Raw genomic sequence first — 21,113 nt, 5'->3', positions numbered from 1 at the left:
ACGGCGACAAGAGAGAAAAAGGGGCGGGACGGCGGAAAGGAATTATCATTATTATTAGTAATATATATATACATATAAGATAAATTTATAAAGATTATAATCAAATTTTAAATCTTAAAAATCGGATCCGAAAACGGGTACCTGGGTCGGGTCGGATTTGGGGCAGTTGCCACAGTCTCCCCTACTTTAAGAAATTTCGTCCCGAAATTTATCTCGAAGTAGGATGCGCAGAGAAAAGGTGCGGGTATTTGATCTTCATTTGATCTTCCCTTTCCCAAGTGAACTCGGCTCCGCGCTTGGACTGCCAGCGAACTTTGACAATAGGGATGCGACTGCGCTTGGTTTGCTTCACCTCGCGATCCATAATCTCAACAGGCTTCTCAACGAAATGCATAGACTCATCAACTTGAACTTCATCAAGTGGTATGTGGAGGTTCTCGTCAGCTAAACATTTCTTGAGATTGGATACATGGAACGTTGGATGCACATTGCTGAGCGCGGGCGGCAGGTCCAGCTTGTAGGCAACCTTTCCCACTCTCGCAAGAATCTTGAACGGACCAACATAACGAGGTGCAAGCTTACCTTTCTTCCCAAAGCGGACAACACCCTTCCAGGGCGACACTTTGAGGAGAACAAGATCACCAACTAGAAATTCGAGAGGCTTCCGCCTGCGATCTGCGTAACTCTTCTGTCGGCTTCTGGCAGTCAGCAGATGATCACGGATCTTGGCGATTTTATCGGTTGTCTCTTGAACTAGTTCGGGTCCTGTGATTTGAACTTCACCCACTTCGTTCCAACAAATCGGTGAGCGGCACTTTCGACCGTAAAGTGCTTCAAATGGGGCCATACCGATGCTGGAATGATAGCTGTTATTATAAGAGAACTCGATCAGAGGTAGGTGTGAATCCCAATTACCTCCAAAATCAAGAACACAAGATCGAAGCATATCCTCAAGGGATTGGATGGTTCGCTCAGACTGTCCGTCAGTCTGAGGATGATATGCAGTACTCATGTCCAAACGAGTTCCTAACGTAGATTGGAGAGATTTCCAAAAGCGAGATATAAAACGGCCATCGCGATCGGATATGATGCTCAAGGGAGTACCATGACGGCAGACAATTTCTTTGACATATAGATGCGCAAGTTGTTCAACACGGTAGGTTTCACGAATGGGCAGAAAATGGGCAGACTTGGTCAATCGATCCACTATTACCCAAATGCTATCATGTTTGCTTGCGGTCGAGGGTAACTTGGTGATAAAGTCCATTGCTATACTTTCCCATTTCCACGTAGGAATTTCTGGTTGTTCGAGCAAACCAGATGGGCGTTGATGTTCAGCTTTTACCTTAGAACAAGTTAGGCATTTAGCTACGAACACAGCAATATCCTTCTTCATACCGGGCCACCAATAAGTAAGGCGCAAATCTTTGTACATTTTGTCAGCGCTAGGATGAATGGAATACCGAGTTTTGTGCGCTTCACTCAGTATGTCAGTGCGAAGAATCTCATCATTGGGAATCCAGATGCGATTGAGATAACAAAGAGTTCCATTCAGATTAGGGACTAGATGTGCTTCCGCACCACACGCTAACTCGGCGCGTAGGTTGCCTTTGCTGATCGATGCGCGCTGCTCGTCGCGAATGCGCGATTCAAGATTGCTTAGGATCGGCGCGAAGTGAAGCTGCGTGCGCGGCAAAATACAGTTGAGTTGACTGGGTTTGCGGCTGAGCGCATCGGCCACCACATTAGCCTTTCCAGGGTGATATCGGATCTCACAATCGTAATCGCTGATGAGTTCGTTCCATCGGTGTTGTCTCATGTTAAGTTCCTTTTGATCAAAAATGTGCTGAAGGCTTTTATGGTCGGTGTAAATGATGCACTTAGTACCATAGAGGTAGTGTCTCCAGATTTTTAAGGCAAATACAACTGCACCAAGTTCGAGGTCGTGAGTCGTATAATTCTTTTCATGAATTTTGAGTTGCCTTGACGCGTAAGCGATAACATTGCCTCGTTGCATAAGTACACAACCGAGACCTTGGTTGGAGGCATCACAATAAACGACAAGGTCGTTAGTACCCTCTGGTAACGTTAGAACAGGAGCTTCGCACAACTTTCGCTTGAGCGTTTGAAAGGCTTCTTCATGCTTCGAGCCCCAAATATACGGTTTGCCTTTGCGCGTTAATGCTGTTAAAGGCAAGGCGATTTTTGAGAAGTTCGAAATGAATCGCCGGTAGTAACCTGCTAAGCCCAAAAAGGAACGGATTTCGGTAGGAGTGGTCGGTGTAATCCAGTGCTTGATTGCTTCAATTTTGGATGGGTCGACATGAATACCCATCTTGTTTACAACATAACCAAGAAACTGTACTTCGTCAGACCAAAACTCACACTTGGAGAGTTTGGCATAGAGTTGTTCGGTTCGAAGCTTTTGCAACACCAACAGAAGATGTTGTTCATGCTCGGCCTTGGTTTTGGAATATACCAGAACGTCATCGATAAACACGATCACGAATTGGTCCAAGAAAGGCCTACACACCCGGTTCATTAGATCCATGAAGACAGCGGGTGCGTTGGTTAAACCGAAGGGCATGACCAAGAATTCAAAATGACCGTAGCGGGTTTGAAAGGCAGTTTTGGGAATATCTTCATCGCGGATACGCAACTGGTGATAGCCAGAACGGAGATCGATTTTGGAGAAACAAGAGGCACCTTGGAGTTGGTCAAAGAGGTCGTCAATACGCGGTAAGGGGTACCGGTTCTTAATGGTGAGCTTGTTCAGCTCGCGGTAATCGATACACATGCGAAACGAACCGTCTTTCTTTTTAACGAACAAAACCGGAGCACCCCACGGCGAAGAGCTAGGGCGAATGAATCCTTTATCGGTCAACTCTTGAAGTTGACTTGCTAATTCTTGCATTTCAGCGGGTGCAAGTCGATAAGGAGATTTGGCTACGGGGGATGCACCAGGAACAAGATCAACACGAAACTCGACTTCCCGAGCGGGAGGTAAACCAGAAAGATCTTCGGGAAAGACTTCAGGAAAGTCACGCACGATGGGGATTTCATGAAGTTTCTTCTTTCCTTCATCGGGTTTGACCACATGAGCTAAGAACGCGACACATTTCTTTCATAAAAGTCTTCGGACTTCAGTGCATGACATAAGTTTAAGACCGTTAGATGGTTTCTCGCCGTAGATATGAAGATCTTGACCATTTTCCCGAGGAATGCGAATCAATTTCTTGGCGCAGATTACTTCGGCGCGATTTTGCGAGAGCCAGTCCATACCAATAATAACATCAAAACTTCCAAGAGGCATGGGAATGAGGTCGATTAGAAAATCGTGTTCATTAAGGTTAAGCGTGCAATCTTTGATCACGGAGTTTATTATAATTGTTTCTCCGTTAGCCATTTCAACTGTAAAGTTTTCGTTTAAGTTTATTCGCGGTCGCGCAAGTTTTTGTTCAAATGCGCGAGAAATAAAACTCCTATCGGCGCCAGTATCAAAAAGTATAGATGCATATTGTCCGTTAAGTAAAAATGTACCATTAACCACGTCATTATTCGCTTGCGCTTGGTGCGCGGTTATATGAAAAGCTCGTCCGCGCGCCACTTGGTTTGAAATTTGGTTAACCGGATTAGCTTGCGTAATTTGTACTTGCAGTCTCGGGCACGCGTTCCGGAAATGACTGGGGTCACCGCAGTTATAGCACGACCTGGGTCGTGGATTATGGTATGTTGATTGTGGGTTTTGCGGGTAGGTTGGTGGTGTTTGCGCGATTGGGTTGGCGGGAAGGACTCTACAGTACTCAGCAGTGTGACCAATACGGCCACATTGGTTGCATTGTCGACACGGGGTTTGAGTTGGGTGATGAAGTTTACAGGTTGGGCAAAAGGGTTGGTTTCCTGTGTAAGGTTTCTTAGCTGACGGGGCAGGGAGCGCGGAATTGGTTAAGGCATAGTTATGGATTACAGGGGGTGTTGGGTAGGTTGACAGTGGGTTAGGAGCGTGTACTGGAGGTTGGTAGGCGGGTTGCTGGACAATGAGCGGGTTGGTCAGCGCGTAGGCTTGATGATTGGGTTTGCGCCTGCGTTTGAGGTTGTTACGGTTTGAGGGTTCTGGCTTGGTTTCTGTTGGTTCTGGAACAGTCTTGGTGAGTTTGGTCTTCTCGGCTCCCCGCAGGAACAGGGTTCCTGCCCTGACATGGTTGTCGCTGAGCACAGCGGCCAACTCGATGGCGTCAGAGAGGGTTACTGGGTTCCTGGCCCATACAGAATCTTGAATTTCCATGGGGAGACTCCCAAGAAACTTTTCGATGGCGCGGCGGGAAGGGGTAACTAGGTGTGGGACAAGCAAACTTAGTTCGTGAAAGCGCGTAGCGTACTCGCGCGCTTCGCCACTGTACTGTTTCAAGTTCCAAAATTCCTCCTCAAGGCGCTTTACTTCGTTGGGAGGGCAGAATTCTCGAGTCAAAAGATCCTTGAATTCCTCCCAGAGCATGCTAGAAGCAGCCTCTGCGCCACGCGCGTGAGCTACTCCGTTCCACCATGTAAGCGCCCTTGATTCCAGGACACTTGAGGCGTATAAGGTTCGTCGGTCTGGAGGGCAATGGGTATGGAGGAAGGTGTTCTCAATTTTCTCGAGCCATTGGAGCATTACGGTGGCTCCTTCGAGCCCTGTGAATTTCGGAGGGTTACCCGGATTAAAGGACTTAATATTGTATCCGGAGGGGTTGGTATTATTTTGATTTAAGGCTTGGGCTATTGCGGCGGCCTTTTCCTGGGAACGACGCTGCATACGTCTGCGCGAGGCTTCTCTCCTCTGATGACGGCGAGCTGATAGCGGAGGCATTCTATAAAAGTTTTAGTTTTTGTTAATATCTTGGTATGGGAAATCGTTTTAGCGCAAAGTATATCATTGTAAAGCTTGTTTCGCGGAGTTAAATGCTATCAAATTTTGAAGTAAAAATATGAATTTAAATGCAAACTTAATACAGGAAATGAATTCGAATTGAAAATCGACAATTCATGCATCACCATGACTTTTCAAATCTTCAATTTAAAATATACGAGTAAATGAGTATTGGAGATTGACAATTCATGTATCACCATGACTTTTCAAATCTTCAATTTTAGAACATAAAGTTAATGGGGATTGAAAATCAACTATTCATGTATCACCATGACTTTTCGGATTTTCAATGTTAAGTCCCAACAACAAACGAATATGTAAGTAAAGAAACGAATTGAAATTTAACAATAAAAATCGAAAGATCGCGGATAAAACATGAAATCATGTGCTGCGTATGCGCAAGCATATTTTATAAATATCGAGTAATTAACAATTAGCGCGAAATCATGAGATTTTTCTCATGCGCGAGAAGGGAATCTTAGGTATTCTAGGTCGTTACGTCTAACCACCTAATCCTAAAGTCACGGAGCTCTGATACCAATCTGTAACACCCCGACCGATGGCGGATTATACATCGGGGCGCTACGAATTGTTTCATTACTCGTGACACTATTTGGGTGTCAATATTTAATAAATACATTTCATTGCGCATGCGCATAACACACCATAAAGTAACATAAATCACATATCATAACTCATAATATTCAAATACATAAATTTGTCTTGTTATATTTTAAACTAGGTCCAAAGTAAAAGAAAACATCCTACGTGTCCTCGAGTTTCCAAAAGCAACTACAGCAAACCTGAACATGTGTTAAAATAAAACGTCAACACTTGCATGTCGGTGAGAAATCAAGTTTAATAGATATATATAGATAATAACAAAGCACTGCGCGCAACATGTGTATAACTGGTGTTCAACATAGTGTGTAAACAGATTGTGATCAAGCCTAAATAGATCATAGCTCATAGTTCATAGCGTGCTCCAAATCGAGCAAAAACAAATAATCATTCGTGTATGTGCAAACAAATCAAGAAAATCGTAACAATAGGTCTCCCGTGTTCATCTAATGGATCCATGAAAACTTCGGAATAGGCCGATCAAAGTGGTTAATGATCCACACATACAAATATACAACACTAGTAAACGTCCATAACACATGGGTTTTGCGCACATAATTTCATAAACAAGTTTAAGACTCAAGTTGTACGAACACATGAACATCCCAAAACATTAAAAATAAAAGGGGATTAGGTACGGGATTACTCACTTGTAAAAAGTGCGTTGAAAGATAACGTAAGAACCAACTTTTAAACAAGCGAAAGTTAACCTATAAATAAGAGGTTATTGGTTTAACGATTGGTTTTTATGTCTTGAATATATGCAAGTCACTTAAACAAATTATTTTAAAAAAAAATTATATATTATATATTTACCGAGATTTCTGGGCAGAAAAGAAGAGAAGACGGATGCAAAGAGGGGAGTGGAGGCGTTGCTGAGGATCTTCGGTTGAGAGTAAGGGAGAAAGATTTTGGGGAGTGTTTAAGTGCTTGAGTGTAGTGTTTAATTATCCAAGAAATTAGTTTTATTTATAGGAAAACCCTAGGGAACACATCCCTTGAATTGGGGAAAAAGATCTTATCAAATCAAAGCAAAAGATATCGAAAGCAAAAGATATCACAAGCAAAAGATATGGTGGCAGCTGCAGGGGATGGGGAAGGCTGACAGGTTACTGTTCATAGCATGGGAGGGGTCAGTCAAAGTACTGCACAAGACATGGAAAAGAAGATTTTAAAAGATTATGTCAGTTACTTTTTCTGACAACCAAGAGGGTTGGTAAGCAAGCTGCGCCGAAAGTGACTTTTCGGACAGATGTCAGATCTGACCTACTGTGCCCATACCTTGGCAGGTATAGCACAGAAGATAAGATATTTCAAAAGCATACAGGCTGGCTTAAACTGGAGAAAAGACTTAAGTGTCTAGCGCGAGAAGGCTTGAGTGCGCGAGGGCGAAGGCAGACAGAACAATCCTTAGCGCGTCGCGGGAAGAACTAAAATCCTTAGCGCGCCGCGGGAAGAACTACAATCCTTTGCGCGCCGCGGGAAGAACTACAATCCTTAGCGCGCCGCGGGAAGAACTACAATCCTTAGCGCGCCGCGGGAAGAACTACAATCCTTAGCGCGCCGCGGGAAGAACTACAATCCTTTGCGCGCCGCGGGAACAGTTCGTCTCGCGTAACGCAGGAACAGCTGTTCTTCACGCAGGCTTCCTTGTAAGGAGTCTGGCGCGTGGAGCTGCGCAGACATCCTTAGGCGGGAAGAACCAAAGGTCAAGCAAAGAGTTAAGAGAAAAAGGGGTTCAAGGCTTAAGGGTTAAGCAGAGGGGCGGGACGGCGACAAGAGAGAAAAAGGGGCGGGACGGCGACAAGAGAGAAAAAGGGGCGGGACGGCGGAAAGGAATTATCATTATTATTAGTAATATATATATATACATATAAGATAAATTTATAAAGATTATAATCAAATTTTAAATCTTAAAAATCGGATCCGAAAACGGGTGGGTCGGGTCGGATTTGGGGCAGTTGCCACATCTGCAACATGTATCTCTACCACACATAGCTCCTCCTTTTCTCTCTCCCGCTTCGACCTATTAAACACAAAACTTTCTTCTTTGGTGTCATCCTCACTTATATGAGGAAGACACATGTTAGTGGCACCTGACCTAAAAGATTTATTTTCACAAGAATAATCAAATGAATTTGAAAAAATATGCAAAACTAACTTACGATTACCAAAGGCCATGCACACTGTTCCGTCTCGACAATTGATTTGAGCATTTGATGTTGCCAAAAACGGTCTCCCCAATATCACTCTCGGATCTTCTTCATTCTCTACCGGTTCATAATCCAAAACAAGAAAATCTTCAGGATAATAAAACTCACCAACCTTTACTGCAACTCCAATCAACTTCCCTCGGGGTCGTCTTCAAGTGAAATCAGCAAACACCAATGTGGTGTCAATTTCTTATTAAGGTCCAAACTCAAACCGGTCATAAACACTCCCCGGTAGAACACTTATACTCGCACCATAATCAACTAGCGCCTTGGTGGTCTTGAACTCGCCAATCTGTATGGGAATAAGTGGTGCCCCTATTTCAAATTCTTCAACCGTGTCGTTCACCCCATGATCTTCAATGGTGATTGCACTAAGGTGTATGTTTTTACCATTTGATGAACTGCTACTCCAATGGTTCGGGTTCTTCACAGTATCACTTGGTAGCTTGGATGGATTCCTCTTCAAACTAGCCACTTCTTCTGCAAGCTGGCTCACCTGTTTGTCTCTCGCAGCATTAGCTTTCTCTTGGAGCTCTAATCTTTGATTCACGCTTTTATTCTGAGCCTCTTTATCCTTTTCATTTGCTTCATGAAGTCCATCACATATTTAATCGGCTCTTCCTTATTACCCAAAGAATTTCCTTGACCTTGAGCTGCCCCTTGACTTTGTTGACCCTGCTGATAACTCTTCTGATAAACCTTATTATAACCTCCCGACTCTCTTTGATTATACCCGCTTTGACTGCTACCCCTCTCGTTCCCATATTGACGCTGATTTGACTGATAACCTGCTTTTTGGGAATTACCTTGAAAATTCTGGTTTTGTTGCGTGTTCGGGTTTCCGTAGCTGAAGTTGGGGTGGTTTCAGAGGCCCGGGTGATAGGTGTTTGAATTTATATTATTATTGTGTAACATTCGTTACTTTTGAAAACACGAAAACCTGACCTATTTTTGAATTTTCGGTTTTGTTAATATATATGTATATATTCTAATGTTATTAATTAATTTTTGTTGCACGTTTTCTACGCGACAATCACCATTTTGGTATCTTTATTTATTCGCATTCGTTAAACCGAGCCATCTCGTTGTTTACTTGTATTCGTGTTTGACATTCATCGTTAATATAATACTCACGAGGATTTACTTTAGTGTTCGTTCTTTAAATTATTCATTTTATTCAATTAACAAAACTCCGAAGTATAAGGTCTTATTAATGTTAAACAAGCTGCAAGCTATTCGGGTATATCTTTGATAACGTCGAAGATTTTACTACGTTTATAACACATTCCAAAGTTGGAGGATTAATTTGGTACTTATACTTTAACTTTTAATTAAAGATATCCTGAAACATGAGAGGTTATTAATGTAATTATATTTTGTTTTTCAGTTTTAAAAGGGCTATGAAAGATCAGGGACTAATATTGTAAAACGACATTTAAACTTTCATTCCCAGCCATACCACTAACGTTTTTCAGGCCGATGTATTTTCCGACGAAGCTTTGAAGTTCTGGCGACCCAATTTAACCCCAAAACGCATGTATTAACCCAACTAAAAACCCCTTATTCATCATCAATAACGCGTTATAACACCAAATGTTAAGCGAATTAATCCCGTAATGTCCATCGTAACCGCCGCCGGAATAAACGAAATTCATTTAAGGCCTGCAATCGTTGAACACTCAAATTGATAGTATAAATAAGTTCTTAACACTCATCTAAAATCGCTCACAGCATCAAAATCAAACAAAAGAAACAATCTACAATATCGTAATCGGTCTTCAAAGTTTGTTTTTCCGGCAAGCCATGGTTCGTCGTCATTCCTTAATATTATTAGGTAATTTTTATATGGTTTTCATTCATTTTTATCCGACAATCAAAACCCCTAGCATAATCTAAACAAACATGGAACGGATTAAACGAATTTAAATCCTAGGGTTTGATAGAAAGATGATGAATATTGAACTATAATATAAATACGTTTACCTCTGTTTCTGTTTCAAATATGCAATCTGGTCTGGTGGTAAGTTATTGTGTTGTTGTTATGGAGACCCGGGCCAATGCCTGGTCTTTTGGTTATTTTTTTTAGCTATTTCTTTGTATTTTTAAATCAATTAAGTTAATTAAAAATCATAATAGATTGAATAAAATTATTTTTTTTAAACTAAATAAAATTTTTATAAATTATAACTTATCGTTTTCAACTAAAACCCAACTACCATATTTCGTTAAAACCAATAAAAACTAAATCATATTTTTGTTACGTTATTAACTTTACATCGTTAAAATTGAAGTTTATAAATTTCGACTACGTTATAATTAATTCACTAACTTTAATTCATTACACTTAATTTGTTAAACCTTATCTCATAAACTTTAATTCATTTTCCTATAAATATAAAAGTTCCCATTAACAATAAATTATTAATTAAAGTATTAAATTAATTTAAACCGTTAAAGTTAGTTTATAATTCGTTAGCCTTATACTTCGTTAGCGTTCATCTCGTTAAACTTTAGTCGTTAAAATAACTATTTTCGGGATAAACATGCTGCTAAAATCCGTAATTCGCAAATACCATTACCCTCATTTTAGCGTTAGCTTATTATTGAAATATTACAAATCGCTAAATTCCATTAAAACTTAATAATAATATTTTATAAAAAAAATTATAATATGTTATAAAATACATCAATACAATACAAAATCCCTTTAACTAAATAATTAACTCTTGTTATCCCGTTAGCTAGTCTTTAAATTTTCGTATGTATTTTATTTATAGTTCAAGATGATCGGTTGCTTTGATTTCATTATTGTGCTTTCGGTTTATATTACAAGTTTGTCTTCGACTTCGAGGTGAGTTTCTCACAACCCCTTTTTAACGCTTTTATATTTTTGGGGTAGCATATGTATCCTATTTACTCAATGATTTATCGAGTTATATACAAACTACAATTCATTACATGGACTTGTGTGTTTACTTGATTACTTGCTCAGTGGTTGCCTCAATAAGTATGATCATACGGCCCTCTTTGCACTCAGGTCTATTTGTAACGAGTGGAAAAGGGACCTCATATCCGAGTACGTTGGTAGCCCCAACTGGAAAGGACCTTCGTTTGTTCTTTACACTCTGGTCCATTGCATCGAGTGTAAAGAACCCTTATGTGCTTATTTCACAAGTTTCATGGAATTGTATGATTTTTACGTATTATCAAACTGTGGGATCTCACCAGCTATGTTCGTAGCTGACTTTATTTTATACATATGTTACAGGTGAGAGACACGAGGATGAAAGTTAGAAGACACATAGCATGCTTATAGGATATTCAAAGAACAACTTATCATTTGTTTATTTATTTGTTACAACTTGTATTATTTGATAAACTTGTGTTACATGATGATTTAAATGAAATAATGTATTTATGGTCACCTAATAGTGTCACGTGTGTTTGAACAATCTGTATGTCACACTCAGGCGTTTCCGCTTTAGCCTGGGTGTTACATATTGTATCTCTTCTCACCCTGAACAAAGTTCACCTCCTCTTTTCCTCTTCTTCTTCGTCTTCCAACACAACCCCACAGGTAGCCACTACGTGGCCTATTCCACCACAACCCTCACAAACTGGATATGCCTTTCCTGACTTACCTTTTTCTTTTACTCCCACACCCATCAACTGATCCAACTTTCTCTCCAACCTCACCATACGAACATCTGACTCATTACTATCCACGGCCTTCACAACCGCCCTTTTTACCATGTGATTCAACTGAGCTTGCCTCTTTGAGTTCATTGCATGTCTTTCCAAGTGTTGCCAATATTCATTCTCATCACTAGTCAAAAACGACTCATTTGTGGTCGACTGAAGATCACACACAACGCCACTCGATAACCCGTCATGAAATGCCTTAATCAACTCCCACAACGCAATCCCGTGATGTGGACAAGTTTTCAACAACCTCTTGAATCTAGTAAATGCCTCATGAAATGTCTCACCCGAACTTTGCTGAAAATTTCTGATGGAGGTTCGGGCCTTGGAAGTTCTTTGCGGTGTGTAATACTCGTCTAAGAATTGCTGAGCCAGGTCTTGCCACATATAGATACTTGCTGACGGTAAGGACAAGAACCACTGCTTCGCTAGATCTTTAAGGCTGAACTGAAACACAACTAGCTTGACTTCATAAGCAGAAAACCCTTGACTCGAGATGGTGGCACAAATCGCATTAAACTCGCTCAAGTGCAAGTACGGTTCTTCTGATGCTTTCCCATGAAAAGTAGGCATCCCGGTCAGGTTGCTTTGCCTCACTGAAAACGTTCTTCCTTCTCTAACCGGAATCACAATGGGAAGCGGGTTTGTGGCCACTTGTGGAATGAAGTGGCTTTGAACCCCCCCAACGGGCGGTGGAATGAATGCCCTCGGGACCCCATCGTCAAATCCATACTCGGGAAACTGAGGCTCGCGGGGATCTTGTCTTTCTCTTTCTCGACGGTTTCTTGGTGGTTGAGCGGGCTCGGGTGTTCGGTTTCTGGGAGGTTGTTGTTGTCTTCTATAATACCGATCCCCTTGCACGTCTTCCATCTCCTCTTCATCCTCGAATTCATCAAAATCGTCAAATCCCCTCCGCCTATCATACTCGAACTCGACTCTATTGTGCGGTGGTTCAGACCTGATTGAACGATCATCTCTCATTTGATATCTTCTTTGAGCTCTCGGGTTTCGGTTTTGGTGAATGGGTGGGTTGAATGGTGGTAGTTCATGGATTGGTGGGTTTTGTGGAATGTTTTGTGGGACATTTTGTGGAATGGGTTGTTCTCGATTGTGCGGCAGGTTAAGGTTATCGGGTTGAAACACCGGTGGAACCGGGTAGGGGTTATCTTCTTGATGATTCATGTATTCTTCTTTCGGTATTGAAGTTTCACCCCTTCTTTGTTTTGCTCGGTTTCTTCTCGCGGTTTTCTCAATCTCAGGATCAAACTGCAACACCTCCTTGTCTCGAGCAAACCTCGTATGCATCAACCTGAAAGATTAACTGCACACCAAAAACAAGCACACCCTCGTAAAATCAACGAAGAAAAGAAATTAAACTAAATTACGCTAATTTAAACTAAACTAAACTAGCACTAAGCGCATTGAGTCCCCGGCAACGGCGCCATTTTGACGTAGGTTGTCGCGATCTACTCAAAAACAATTAATTAAAGACTTAAATACCTATAACTAGTACAGGAAAGTAAGGTCGTCTCCTCAGGGACTCAAGGAAAATGCAAGTTTATTTGATTTATAACTAATTATTTAATCTAAGCGGACAGACGATGTCAAGCGGTTTTTAGAAAAAAATTTAATTTAAAACTAATTATTACTTAAAAAGATTTGTAAACAATATTAATTAAAAGTATTCATTCTAGGTTCGGATAATGTGACATTCAACTTAATCACATGTTTACTTGTCTTGATTGCGCAGTAATTACTAGACCTAGTAGTTTGATTGTGATGACAAACGATACCCTAACCGAATTGTTGACACAATTGAACTCGATCTACACAATTACCAATTTATGTTTTATGACAACTAATTAAGTAGCATGAACCGATGATTATAAGTTCAATGACACAAGAGCTTAACCCTAAGTGTTGATGAACAAAACCAAACAAGTGATGCACTAATCAATAATCGCAAATATAAATTGTTTAAACAACCAAGCAATCAATTAAACAAGATAAAAGCAATAACTCAAATCAAGTTCATAACTTTAAGCATAGCAAATCTGGTCTCAAGAGGAATTACACAAAACCCTAGCCTAAAATGAACAAAGGACTTAGCCAAACATAATCATAATGTCAAAACACTTATCTATGATGAACATGCAAACCCGAGATGAACCGGAAGCCTTGGAATGGTGAGAAGTCGTCTAACACAGCCTCTTTTGCCTCTGGAAATCGTTATTAGCCGAATGGGGAGGTTAAGGGGTTTATATAAGGCAAAACCTAAATTTTTGGCCGACTTAAGCATATTCGCGTATCGCGAAGATGTAAAAGGGTGCTTCTTCGCGTATCGCGAAGGACAAAATAGTCGCGGCCGAGTTCCTGCAACTTCGCGTATCGCGAAGTTCCCTTTCTTTGCATCTTCGCGTATCGCGAAGATGTAAAATATCAAATTTTCATTTTTTCTTTTCTTGAATGCCTCGTGATGCGTGCACTTCCAATCTTTCACTTCTCGATCTTCGTTCCAAGCCCGTAAATATCCTCGTTAAGCTCCATAGCTTCCAATATCCCAAAAACACGTAAACAATGCTTGAAGTACCAATGTTCATTCGTTTATTAACCTAAATATAACTAATTAATATATAATAAAACTAACTTTTACCTAACCATCAACACGAGACGCAAGCTACTATACATAAAGGTCGAAAACTTTAGTTTACCCTAATGCTTATTATCTTTTTTCATGAGACGGTGCATGAATCAACAATTAGCAAACCAAATTATTTAGTTTACTAAATAACAGCAAGTGTTACATCAAGTTCAATTCATACAGTTGAAGATGAAAGTTATTGTAGATATCTCACATGTACGACATGTCACGTGTACGAAGTGATATAATTTTGTTCCATTGAAATAAACTTTGTAACATTCTGCAAGGGACAAAATTAATGTGGATGGATAGGAAGATCCTCGTTCGATGACATTTACTGGATTGAGGCGTACGGGTGTCACTTCAACACAGTTAATGCTTTCGTTACAGGAATCGGGATTACTAGTAGGTTGTAATATGTATCTAATCTTTTAATAAAGAGTGAATTGCGATTTTCGTCCCTATGGTTTGTTTAAATCCGTGGTTTTAGTCCAATAGTTTCAAATTTACGATTTTCGTCCATGTGGTTTCATTTTACTTACAATTAAACCCGACCCCACCAACCTTGTTAAGTCTTGTCGTTAAACCATCTGTGTGCCCTCATGTGAGGGGCAGTTTTGTTTTTTTTCTTCCCAAATACACCCTAGCCCCTCACGTGAAGGGGCTTGCGAATTAGGGCTGGGGTTATTTGTGGAGAAAAAGGACAAAAGTGCCCCTCACACCAGGGGCATGCTGAGGGGTTTAACGACCAGACTTAACGGGGTTAGTGGGGTCGGGTTTGATTGCAAGTGAAATGAAACTACAAGGACGAAAATCGCTAATTCGAAACTATTGGACTAAAACCGCAGATTTAGACAAACCACATGAATGAATGCCGCAGATTTAATCATGTTTACTGCTGGAGGATGTGCAATAGCAGTGTGGTCTAATGTGATGATTTTTTTATACGTTTGGAGCGTGTTGAATATCATGTACGGGAACTATAGTGTATGTTTTACTATATATTTTTGTTCAATATTTGAATTGTGTTTCTATTATTAATCTTAAGGCTTTATAGTTAACACCCCGCTTTACAATATGGAACACGAAATAATCGCAAGAACAAAAATAGCGAATCTAAAACGTTGATCAATGCTTCTTTTCTTTAAAAATTTGTGCATAATAAAGGTAATATAACCTGCATATATTATCTGCATAGCTACACATGTAGTTTATATACATAAACGAACAATCAAAGTAATATATATTAACCTCAGAAAGGAAAGAGTGAGAAGCAAAAAACGTTCTACTTAGGTGCATAATTAATGCTGATATAATTAATCCTCGTGCGCTTAACTAATAATGCTAATCACTAATCATGCTATGCATATATGCATTTCCACATTCCAATCAAGTTTACAAAAGTGGTATTTCAGATAATGACAAAAAACTGTTGTTAAAATTACACATTTAGGGATGGCAACAGGTCGAGTTTTAATAATCCAAGTTCCACACCTGATTATAAAGCCGTGTCCAATAACTATCTCAGTACTCACTGGATATGCCCGTTAGTTTGTTTAAAGTTACTCGTTGAGATTGCCAAATACACTCTTACTTTTTTATCAAGAAAAACTAAATTAAGAAAAAAATGGAACTTAGTGAGTTAGTAGTTTCTTCTATTTCTATCCACATGGACAAAAAAAGTTTACAAATATAGTTAAGGTAAAAGATTATATTTGTTTTGGGTAAACAAGTCTGGCATCACCTAATATCATATATGTTTATATCATACCAACAGAAATATTTTAAACTAATCTCATACTTGAATGACTGTCTCAGATGTTTCGGGTCTTTGGTTTGCCCATCAGGTTCACGTTCAAGTTTCGTTTGTCATCCCTGTACACGCCGAGTATGGCTTGACAAAAAGATGAAACCAAAGGTAAGTTTGCTTGCATAGTTTTTTTTTTCAGTATACATTTTGTGACATTTTGAGTTCCAGTGTGACATTTATACGTTGAAAAAAAAATAAAATAAATAATAATAATTAATAATGTTTAAATTAAAACACGTTGTATTCAACTTTTGGTTATAACATAATTTATAACACTGATGTTTATGTTTAAATTGATGTCTTGAAAATGTGAAAAGTATGCAGTGGACCCGTGACTTGTATTTTAGTGAAATCCGGACCACATAAGAAAGCAGCCACCGTAAATCAAGCTGTCCATCAAATTCAATATGATTTGATCCTTGTTTTTGGAGGATAGTAAACTTGATATGAGGTTTTATATGCTTTACTCTTTACTACCATCCTTGAACTTTCACATATCTCGCTTTTGGTCATAAGAAGCCAACGATTTTTAAGTTGACATAGACGATTCAAGATCTCTTGTCATAGGAGGGAGTTGTCGGTTTGTCACTTGAACTTTCCATAATCTTTCCAGATTGAGTGAACTGCGGTTTACGTCCCTATTGTTTGTTAAAATCTGCGGTATTAGTCCAATAGTTTCAAATTTGTGATTTTCGTCTCTGTGGTTTCTTTTCACTTACTAATCCCGTTAAGTCTGGTTGTTAAACCAATCAGCGTGTCCTTCACGTGAGGGGCAGTTTGGTCCTCCTCCCTCCCACCCAAAAAAAAAAATACACCACAGCCCCTCATGTAAGGGGCTTGTGAATTAGGATTGTGGTTTATTTGCGAAGAAAAAGGACAAAATTGCCCCTCACGTGAAGGGCACGTTGATGGGTTTAACGACTGAACTTAATAGGATTAGTGAATTTGAGTTTAATTGCAAGTGAAATGAAACCACAAGGACGAAAATCGCAAATTTGAAACTATTGGACTAAAACCGCAGATTTAGATAATCCACGGAGATGAAAATCGCAGTTTACTCTTCAAGATTTTTCAATGATAATTGTTGTTTTATTGAAAAATTGCACGCTAGTATAGGCTAAGAGTACTGTAAAATTGACCATAAGCCTGAGTCGTAGAGCCTACTTAGACTCGCATAAGGATCATGTTTTTTTTTCGCATTAGGATCATTAGGATCATGTTATAGCAAAAGTTTGGTTTTTGTTCCAGTCTGGTTTGGCTAGGTTAAAAATAACCAAAGTTATACCATGTATTAAAAGTGGTATTGTTCGATACCAGCCACCACGAAAATTTATAATATATATTAATTAGATCGCTTAATGAATAAAGCTTCCTAGCCGGCTAGCCGGTCTTTTGATAATTGTAGTGTGTTTTAAGGTGTTGGTCGTTGTTTTGAGCACATGGGCGCGCCCGTTATCTCTTCCTGTATATTTTCTATTTATTTTGTTCATTTCTTTTTAATTTTATTTGTTTTTTTAAACTTGATTCTTAATTTTTTTTCCTTTCTGATTTGTTTTTCAAGGAATATATTTTATATGCTCTTTCTTTCGTTTACTATAGTGAGTGCACTAAAACCGATTAAATTATTATCCATTACAGCGTACGGGATTGATCTCACTTAAAAAGATTATCTTGTAGGATTTTTCTTTTGTTTGCTATAGCGAATACATCGAAACCGATCGAGTTCCCGTCTGCTGCAACATGCGTTATTGATCCCACTAGTTTAGACTTAAATTACTAGCACAAAGTTTTAGTCTAGATCATGGTTCAAGGGTTGAAAATTAGTAGCTGAGCTCGATGTCATCTAAGTTACTAGAAGTTTTAACATTTATAAAAAAAAGTCTTGCAAATTGAAGCATTTGAGAAAGGTTAAGTGAATTTAGAGGAACAAATCTTTTTTTTATTGACTTCAATGGAACAATTAGGATACTTATTATTTCTGCTTTATGAACTTTTCTATGTATATCATTTAGTTTGTTTTAATCTATATATATTTACTATATAATAGATATTTACAATATTTAATGAAGTATCATATTATATTTATATGAATAATAGACTCTTTTGGCTTCCAAGCTCAGTCAAACTTGTGATGATCAGCTCATTTAATAAATGATCGAGCTTCAATTTATGTTTAAGCTTGGGCTCGAACACATGTAAGCTATGTTAAATTTAAGCTTTTAGTTATCAAGCAACTTAACTCATTTACGCCTATTTCTTATTTTCTTTCACTTTTCAGTTTATTTATGGTCTCGTCGGATCAAGTATGCAACGTACCTAAGCGAAAGCAATATGACTTGATGTCTTTAACTCGTGAATTCGTATTCTCTTCACTCAAGTTGTGGCCACTTACCGAAGATATGTTATTGATTGCTATGATTACGACTACACAAAGTATTGTTTCCTTGGGATGCTATGGATTTTAGACCCCCACATCATGGTTTAAACGACAATCTATGAAAACTGATATTTAATTCATAATCACATCATCAACACGTGGTAGACCCCTAGGAACAAAACAAAGTGATATAATACATGTACCTAGTACTCACACAAAATGAAGCAAGCGAGTGCTCAATCATTGAATATTGTTTCTTAAACTTCCACTTGGTCACTATCATCCCCATCTTTTCCACTTGTTACTTATCTATCTCACCAATTATGATTGGTTTCAATTTATCTTTTTGCCCATGATCATGATCATGATCAATATAAATCTTTGTAATCATCTTTCTTTGATTTTTGTATTCTTGAATTCCACTTGTTACATTGCATTTGGACTTTCTAAGGTTTTTCATACATCTTGTTCTTTTCTATGTGTAACATCGTATATAAAAATGATCTTTTCATGCTCAAAAAGAGTGTAGCAAGTGTAATATTGCTGTTCCGGTTAGGATTTCTGTAACTGAGTTTTATGGTTCAGTTATGATTCTATGTATAATGACTTCTCCCTGAATATTAATATTATTATTATTAGTATGATTATTATTTCACTTTTGATCTTAATTTGATTTATTAACACAATCCACCTTGACTTGACTCACGCTAGAAATGACGATTAACTGAATAAACTAAAACACTTGTAGTTGAAAGTTGAAATCATCCATTATGAAAATTCATAACCAGAATACTGATTATAGTTTTGATATGACCCTACAATTGAACCAAACTAAACCGACTTAAGCTCATCCTTAAGTCATACTTTCGATATTGAGACATGACACTAATGATTGCCTTAACTATACTAAAAGGCATATTAAAGTTGAAAGAAAAGACGTTCACGTCATTGTTAACATATAGTAGTAATATATATTCAACAACAATATATCCCATTAACATTCATATCATTTTGAACTTTAGAAGTTTAAAGGGCATAATAGACTTTATAGTTTACTCTCTTCATAATTCTTCTAAAGACTTGACATTTGGGGTAACAAACCCCACCAACACATAGAACAAAATAATATATCACTAACTATTAGCCACACCACCCAATAATTATAACTTATATGTGATGGCATATATTATAATCATCATACAGTAATGTTTTAAAATTTTGCTTTTGCTACTTTTTTTCTGGTAAAAATTATTATTTTTTTATAAAAGTATATTACTTCTTGAACTGCCACAATTCATCCATGTTCCAAAAGGTGTCATCTGCTAACTCATTGCTCGTCCAATCAATCCCTTCCATCTGGAACTCGAACGCTGGCATGTCACTCGACATAAATTCTTGCGTGTTTGACTGGTTGAAACTCATAACATCAAAGTTATTGTTGTCAACAATGTAACCATTGCTTTGGTGTGAGCTTTCGGGCACGTATGGAAACATGATTCTCTTGGAGTTTGATGGATAAATGTTCAAGTTTGAACTTGTATTCTCCATTAGGGATTCTTTGCCTTGTGGTTGAGAGCTCAAGAACTTTTGGTTAGCTTCCATAGTGGAGGTTGAAGTAGATGATGATGACGGTGAACTAAGCTCCGCCTTTTCTATCAATCTTGGTAACAAATACTGACGAAGCGCTTCAATGAATATCTTGCTATTAGAGTCAATCTTGAGATGGCGAGCTTGTTTTTGTACTTTTGTTCTCCAATAGTTCTTAATCTCGTTATCTGTTCTTCCTGGCAAGTTTTGGGCAATTTTGGACCATCTTGAACACAACAAAGTTAAATTTTAGAACATAAAAGACTAACATAGATAACTTCTTTATGTGTGATCATATAAACATCAACTCACCTATTACCCCATTTGGAATGCAATTCAAGGATCAAGATTTGTTCTTGTGGTGTAAGATTTCCATGCTTAACATCTGGCTTTAGGTAATTCAACCATCTTAGCCTACAACTTTTCCCCGTTCTCTTTAATCCTAAAAGAAACAAGATTATACAAAACTCACAACTAAAACCACAAAAAGGTATAGAATCGTGAAATCGTATATTATGATCATTAACAATCTTTTGTATCATGGTTATGCTCGGTTACCTGAAGCTTTTGCTAGGGAATTCCATCGTCCTTCGCCATGACAAGTAATGTAATGAATAAGAAGATTATCTTCATCAAGCGTCCATGGCCCTCGTCTTAGCTCTTCGAGTTGTTGTTCATTGCAAGAACTAGTGATCTTCTTAGAAGCCCTCATGGAAGTTAGAAAGTAATAAAGGGGGAAGAATTATAGATGCTAGTGAGGTTTTTGGGACTAGAATGATTGGGGAACCTAGTGGAGGTTTTATATGGGTAATGATATAAAGAGAATACCAAGAGGGTTTTATTCTCAAACTTTAAAGAATATAGACAAGTACATACTCTTGATAAGGTTGCTTCTCCTGCAAAGGGTTTTGGATTAAATTTATTAGCAAAAGTATTTTAGTGACATATAAAAGATAAAAGATAAATACGAATTTATGATATTCATATTTTTTGTTGAACAACTAAACATTGTACACTATGGGAATTGAACTCTTGATCTTAAATCTACGTCCAAAGCTGTATATTATTGATACTATAAATTTAGACCGGTCTTTGTGCGTTTTTTAATTTATATAACACACCTATACACATACATAGTAACTCACTTTTTTTTTCACAGTTCTAGCGACATTTTTAGGTGTCACTAGACGGTAATTACTATAAATACCTAAAGTATAATTCATTTAACATTGTTCTCTAAAACAAGAATATTCAAT

The 21,113-nt window shown here is 38.4% G+C and overlaps 1 protein-coding gene across 1 annotated transcript; it reads right to left on the bottom strand.

Annotated features, from left to right (window-relative positions):
- Positions 1-19,396: 19,396 nt before the first annotated feature.
- LOC143573490 (transcription factor MYB62-like) lies at positions 19,397-20,682 on the bottom strand. The gene is made up of 3 exons (XM_077058358.1): positions 20,416-20,682; positions 20,170-20,299; positions 19,397-20,083 (listed from the first exon to the last, which is right to left on the bottom strand). The coding sequence occupies exons 1-3, from the start codon at positions 20,567-20,569 to the stop codon at positions 19,543-19,545; spliced, it is 825 nt and encodes a 274-aa protein (XP_076914473.1). The 5' UTR covers positions 20,570-20,682; the 3' UTR covers positions 19,397-19,542.
- Between the last annotated feature and the right edge of the window lie 431 nt (positions 20,683-21,113).

This window comes from Bidens hawaiensis, unplaced genomic scaffold, assembly GCF_021521415.1.
Source record: "Bidens hawaiensis isolate Kalapana, Puna unplaced genomic scaffold, B.hawaiensis_p1.1 tig00001382_1, whole genome shotgun sequence".
Lineage (NCBI taxonomy): Eukaryota > Viridiplantae > Streptophyta > Magnoliopsida > Asterales > Asteraceae > Bidens > Bidens hawaiensis.
The sequence above is the reverse complement of the archived record's forward strand: the minus strand, read 5'-3'. Positions and strand labels throughout refer to the sequence as shown.